General features: G+C 48.5%; 1 protein-coding gene across 2 annotated transcripts in view; it reads right to left on the bottom strand.

The window, feature by feature from the left end:
- Nucleotides 1-3,985: 3,985 nt before the first annotated feature.
- Nucleotides 3,986-6,961, bottom strand: part of ITGB3 (integrin subunit beta 3) — a 23,298-nt gene continuing 20,322 nt past the window's right edge. For both annotated transcript variants that reach the window (XM_015651387.3, XM_015651386.3), the window contains exon 15: nt 3,986-6,620. In XM_015651387.3, coding sequence (XP_015506873.1) covers nt 6,552-6,620 — 69 coding nt within the window. In that variant the 3' untranslated portion in view covers nt 3,986-6,551. The remainder of the gene's footprint in view (nt 6,621-6,961) is intronic.

The following is a 6,961-nucleotide window of genomic DNA, read 5'->3' as shown; positions in this document are numbered from 1 at the left end:
ACAGCAGGGATGAGCTGAGATCCTGGGCCGGTGGATGAGGTGGAACAGCAGGGATGAGCTGAGATCCTGGGCCGGTGGATGAGGTGGAACAGCAGCTCCGTGGTGGTGCCTGGCACTGCCACACGTCCTGGCAGGACAGGGGGTGCGAGAACAAGGACGAAGGAGAAGCAGCAGCTCTGTTTGGGTGATGGCGAATTCCCTTCTCTCCACAGCAACAGCTCCCAGCAAAGTGTCCTTCTCTGAAGGTGAAGAAACCAGCCAGCTGCCCCCGCCCTCGCTTTTTCCTGCCCCCTTCCCCCCTGGGCCCAGCCAAACTCTTTGGGTTTCTCAAGCACCCACTAAGTAGCAGCAGTCAGGTTCCCCCCCTCCCTGCCCCCGCCAACTAATGGGTAAAAATTCCACAGGTGAGACAGAACTAAAGAAAGACACCTAACCCCCAACATCTTCCTAAAGAAAAAATACTAATTGAAGATACATAATCATCCCAAAAAACATGTTTAAATTAATTAGAAATGTTGATTAGCCCATGTATACTGTAAATTAGCACCTTCCTCTTTTTTTTTCCTTAGCTAACTCTAACTGAATTTCAAAAGTCTTAACAAAAGAAAGAGGTTCATTATTTACCCTTCTACCATTAAGTGATGATGTGGTAGTTCAATAGCTGTGTAAGTAAATACCTTAAGTCCCTCCGTCTTCAATAATCAAATATCTTAAGGACATTACAAGCACAAAGATGTGTCATTTTTAATTATATACCAAAATATGACCTGTAAACTGAGACAAAGAAATGTTTTATTTGATAGTTTTGAATTGGTTTGTTTGTGACAAAAAGGTAAATACTTTCAAAGGTATTGTATATATGTGTACGTAGTTACAGCTATTTGCAAATTATATATAATATCATTGGTTATTTAGCTAAAGATAGATAACAAAATCAGCTGTTCTATGAGTTATTACTGAAAGATTTCTTTTTCAGAATATGTTAGGGAAGCCCTCACAGTCTAGGTCTTAGTTCTGGCCAAACTATGGCTTTGACTGGCAGGGAAAGTGTGCTGTCAAACCAGGTGTTTCTGCACAAAAAAATGAAAGCAAGTCTCTTTGACTAGCTGATTGGGCTTTGCAGAAGCTGGACCCCTTTCCTTTGAAGTAGACATGGAGGCCTTGTCTGGAAGAGGCCTTCCAAGTCCTCATTGTGAAAAGGAGGCTCCTCAATGATGGCAGACCCCGGGTGATAGCAAAGCATATAAGCAGTTATAAATTTCACCTTGTTAATTTTGTTCAAAGGTCCATGTTTTTCTGGGATTGAATTATGTTCCTAGTTATTAAAACAAAGGAAGGGGGAGTGAGGTGGGTGTATACTCCCCTCAAAAGTCTTGGGTGTTCTCATGTATTTCAACTTAGAAAGCTGACAACTTGTCGGAGGCAAAAGATTGTCAACAATGGTAGGACAATCTACGCATCACCGTACTCGAACCCCAAGATTCAAACATTTGAGACACATCTCAATGGCAGAAAGATGTGTGCTTTTAATTGAAATGGTTTTGAGTTTAATTGTTTATTGTTTGTAGTGTTAAGTTGTAGAATTGTAGCTTCTAAGTAATGAGCCTGCAGCATGCCATCTTGAAAAGTTGTATTGCTGGTATTTGGTTTGACAGCTCCTAGATGTGAATGTTACATCTCCAGTGATCCATGAGATACATCACTGGCTAGGGGAGACTAGACTTGTTGAGTGGAAAGTCTCATTCAAACTAAGTTTATTATCTGTGGCATCATGTTGTCTTTGTCATCTGGTCTGCAAGGCGCCTGCAGAAGAGGACAAAGAACACTTTGCATTTTTTAATAAAACAAAGAGAGGGGATTGTCACAGCACAGCTGGACTATAGCTGGGCAAATAAATTTCGCCATAAATAAAAAACCCAGTTTGGCTCTCCTTGTTTGATAAAGAAGTCCCTGGGTGAGCAGCGATAGGATAGATTTGAACTCAGAGCATCCCAACCAATCCCTTTCAACCCTGATAGCAGACGTTATCACTGGTCAGGGAGCTGGGCAGTGCTGAGACTTCAACCAATCAGTTGTCCAGACACGGGAATTTTGAACCCCCTATAAAAGTGGGTTCTGAAAAATAAACTAATCTGTTGGTTTCCAAAGATTTTTAGGTTTCCTCCAAGGAAAAATACCTTAGATACCTAGCCTTACTTTGCTGTGTCCTAAGGCTTCTGGCTTTCCTTGCTAGTCAGGTGAACCCTGCTAGCTATAGAGCCCAGGATGGAGTTGAGGTCCTGGGTGTCACCTTTGTGCCCTAGGGAAGTGCCCAGGCAGTGTTTGAATGGAGCAGAGAGTGTTGCCAGCAGCCAGGGCAAGCTCTCCAGGGAGATTTTAGGCTTTGGGAGTGACAGCAAAAGGGTAGCCGGAGAGATTCCATCTACAGAATCCAGACTTGCCACCTCTCATGGATAGGGACCAAGTCTCCTCTGTTACCATGTCAAAGCCCAGATTATCCACAGTGGTTGTACCCTCTGTAGCAAGAAAATATCAGAACTCCCCTGCATGCTGGCAGTCAGCACAGAGAAATTTGCCAAAAAGAGGTTATTAATAATAGTAATAGTGAATCCGTTGCCTTTCACCCACTCCTTCCATCTCAGGATCTGAAGAAATGTGGCCACAATAATGCAATGAAATTCCCTCCCTCCCAGCAGAGTTGGATGCTGAAGCCAAGCAGAATTAAATTACCTTTCCATGGCCACTTATCACCCATCACCTCCTTCAGTGCTCTACCAAGCACACAAATACAGCCCCTTTTCCTGTGCCCCGCTGAGGGGTGGCACTGATGAGACACACCAAGTTCACACTGTGCTTCTCTGCCATGTAATGCAAAGCAAAAATTCAACCCAAGATTAAGGGGAGTGCAGAAATAGAGAGAAGTTAAGCTGTGCTGAATGCATGGTGTGTCCCATGCCAGTGACCCAAAGAGAGTTGCAGAGACCCAGCAGCCTCCCTGTGCTCCTGTTGCTGGGTTGCTTAAGGAGAGGCCAGGTAGGAGCAGAGAGCAAGGAGAGGAATGCCAGTCCCCTCCTGTGGTGTGTCCTGGGCTTCGTACAGCTCCTTGCTGGCTAAGGGGATAGCTGGAATCTGTGTTGGGGATGTCAACGATGTCCCCAGGGCTATGGGGAAAGCTGGAGTTAATCAGTGGGGAGATACCATAGAGTCATGGAATGGTTGAGGTTGGAAGGGTTCTTAAAGACCATCTCATTCCACCCCCTGCCATGGGCAGGGACACCTTCCACTGTCCCAGGCTGCTCCAAGCCCTGCCCAGCCTGGCCTTGGACCCTTCCAGGGATGGGGCAGCCACAGCTTCTCTGAGCACTTTGTGGCAGGGCCTCCCCACCTTTACAGGGAGCAATTCCTTCCTGAAATCCCATCTAACCCTGCCTTCTGATAGTGGGAAGCCATTCCCCCTTGTCTTGTGACTCCAGGCCCCTGTAAAAGAGTCTCTATCTTTCCTGTCAGCTCCTTTAGGTACTGCAAGGCCACAATTAGGTCACTCCAAAGCTTTGTTTCTCCAGGCTGAACAATCTCAATTCTCTCAGCAAATATGTTTGAGAAAAGGGAGTCCAAAAACCAACCTAAGTTATTCTGTGATTTTGTGCCAAGGGATATGCAGCATTTTGGTGCTTTTTTTATTTTTTATTTTTTTTTTATTTTTTTTAATTCCAGCTCTTTCTTCTCCTCCAAATCTTAAGTTTTCTACCCAGCAGATGCTCCAGATCCTGAACTATTCTGAAATGCCAATGTATTCACCATCCACAGCCATGTCCTTCAATACATCCTGTTCTGGAAAGTGGATTTCCATTGAAAATGTTGGGACTTCAGCACTCCAACACGGACCTGCTTCCCTAGAATGAATGGGGAGATGTGTTTCATTTCAGAAAATTCCCTAGAGACCTAGAAAACCCTATTCTAGGTTGAAAATCAGACAAAATGCACCTTTTGTCATCTTCTGACTGCACTGGAAGTGCTTTGCTTATTTTTGGGGTTTATTAACAGAAAACAGTTTACAAAATGAGTTGATGGGGTCCAAGGAATGAGATCACTTTAGTGCTTCCAGGAATTAAAGTAGCAGTAAAAAGAATCCTAGCCTTAAGTGTTGCTGTAGGAGCTGTGTCAGTGGGATGGGTTTCAGGGTGTCCCCACTCCCTGGAAACCTCCGTGGCGCAAATGTCCTTCTCCAGTGTGGGAGATGATCACTCAGCAGCCCAGAAGGTGGAAAGCTTGGGCTGGGCACGTACAGACACTACCATCTAGTGGTGCCGGGCTCAAACAGCCTCCATGCAGCCCGGAATTGGCACGTTCCGCAAGGTTGGAGCTACTGCCGCTGCCAAATGGCTTCTCCCAGGGTGCTGAGAGCACCCATGAAGTCCACACCCTGCCCCAGGAGGGACCTCCGGCTGCTCCCTCTTTTCTACTCCGGCCGACACAGAGACATTGCCTTGATTTCAGGGCGGAAAAAGCCATCCAGACTCCCAACAGCTGCTCCTTGTGATCATGGGCTTGGTCCTACAAATAGCAATGCCCACTGACATCAAGGGACAGTGAACTGGGATTAACTGGGGTCTTGCCTAATCCCACAGCTCCATGGGAAGTGCAAGTCTCCTGCCTGAATGGCGTATGTGGAATCGTTGGGGTTTCTTCAGTGAAAGTAGCCCCAGGTAGCCTCAGGGGGCTCATCCTGTTTTATCATGTTGCTGCCAGGCTCTGTCTTTGCCTTTGCCTTTCCCTCAGCCCACCAGCAGACAAAATGCTCCTCCTGTGGCCAAACCCAGCTGGGCTCACCTCAACCCAAGCCCAGATCCCACCTGGGTGCTGGAATTACCGACTGAGCTCCTGCCTGGCACAGCTGGGGACACTAAACACTGCCCAAGGTACTTGAACACAGTGTGGGATGGGAGCCTGCAGTGTGTCTGTGGTGTCAGAGACCCAAGCAAACAGCATGTGTCGTGCTGGGGTTCATTCCAGTCGCAAGGGAGTGAGGTGCTGCTAGTACCATAGTCTGCAGTGGGCTTTGGCCCACCCTGTGCCCCCCAACTTGTTACTGACCCTGAGGAGGGAACCAGTAACAGTGCAGAGACCCCTGTGAGGGGCCCACAGCCCTGCTTACCCTGGTTCTGCCATCCCTGAACACATCTTGTCTCAAACCAGGTCTCCTAGTTGTGCTGGGGCTGCTTTCAGCACAGAAAGCTGGGCACAGGCTGGGGATGACACTGATAGCAGTCTGAGTGCCTTTTATTTGTTTGTTTGTTTGTGTTTTTAATTTTTTAAAATTATTTTTATTTTTGTGATGTGAATCACTGGCACTCTGTTGCTTCCCATTTATCCCCAGCCCCCCTCCAGGGCTCTGCCCCAGATCCCACTCAGCACCAACTCCTGCCCCTGCTCCCACACTGCTCGGACAGGCCAGCCAGGGAGGAGGGACACAGGGCCACCACCAGCTCAGCCAACACACTGCTGTGGCCGCTGGGGCCAACTTCACGCCAGGAACAAGGTTGCTGTTGCTTTTTGGGGCAATTGAAGGGAATTGAGCCATTGTGCTCTGGCAGGGCAAGAACCAGGCAGCAGTTCTGTAACAGCCCAGCATTTCCCCTGGGATAATTCTTTGTTTTCCTCCATGGGTGACACACAGCCCCGGGCAGCAGGACATAGCCTGAGCCCTGCCTGCCCTTCTGGAACCCTGAGCCACACAGAAGTCCAGGAGTGGTGCAGTTACACAGTCCAAAAAACACAGAAAGGGAGAGGTGGCCAGGCTCAAGGCATATCAAGTGTTATGACACCTCCTGAAGCAGCTGGTGCACATCCATGTGTGCTGGGACATGGGGACAGTGGAGGCAGACAGGAGGAGCTCAGCACCATCCCAGGGGCTGAGCCAGGCTGCAGCTGGTGATGGCAGGTGGTGTAGACTGAATGCACTGGAGGGAGTGAGGGAAGGCACTGTTATGTGGGGCACAGCAGCACCAGTGACATATGGCTGCAAGAAAAAAGGAGCTGCTGGGCTTTTCAAGCAGTGTCCTGAACCCCCAAAACCAGTGATGGCTCCTGCCTGCTGGCAGCTGCCCTGTCCCAAAGAGAAGGTCCCTGTGTCCAGAGGGACCGAGGCCAGTGCAGAAGGGTCTCCAAAGCAACAAAAGCGAGACCTCCACGCAGGGTGTGGAGGAGAGCACAGGTCAGCGTGTGGTTCAAGCAGCTGCTCCTGAAATGCTCTTGGCCCAATGAGCACCAAAGAGTTCACAGACTGACAGAGATCATCCCGTTTCTCTGTGTTCAGTGTATCGAGGGGCTGCTGGCTCTGCAAGCGGCCCGCTGAGGTAAGGACCGAGGTTTGCCATGGAAAGCATGTCCCTGCAGTTACAGACAACAGGGGTTGGAGGCAGTCAGGGACTTGTTAAATTACATGCAGTCATTCACACAGGCAGACACAAACAAGCTCTTCTGTAAACTGGGTTCCAAGAGATCCCATGGATCCTCAGCTGATCCCTTGGCCAGTGCTGGATGTGGCATCCTTACATGTTCCCGCGGTATGTGATGTTGGTGAAGGTAGATGTGGCCTCTTTATATAAAGGATTATGGGTCTGGAGGAAGAAGGAGGATGAAAAAGAGCATCATCACTTTGTGCTTGGCATCAGAACTTGTAGTACTTAACATCTGGCGTAACTGAGGCACCATCTCAACATGGAGTGGTGGATCCTGTCTCCACCCAAAGCTTTGGATGAGCAATTTAATGGCTCCCCATAAGGTTTCATGGGAAAGAATAGGGAAAAGCTGCTGTGAAGGAAAGGAAAAGCAGCAGGAGTTCAGGAGGAGAGAGACCACTTGAAAGAGCCCTCTATTCCACCCATCCCATCCCATCCCATCCCATCCCATCCCATCCCATCCCATCCCATCCCATCCCATCCCATCCCATCCCATCCCA

Source organism: Parus major, chromosome 27 (genome assembly GCF_001522545.3).
Source record: "Parus major isolate Abel chromosome 27, Parus_major1.1, whole genome shotgun sequence".
In the NCBI taxonomy this organism is placed as follows: Eukaryota; Metazoa; Chordata; class Aves; order Passeriformes; family Paridae; genus Parus; species Parus major.
Note: the sequence above shows the minus strand (reverse complement) of the source record. Positions and strands in the feature narration are given on the sequence as shown.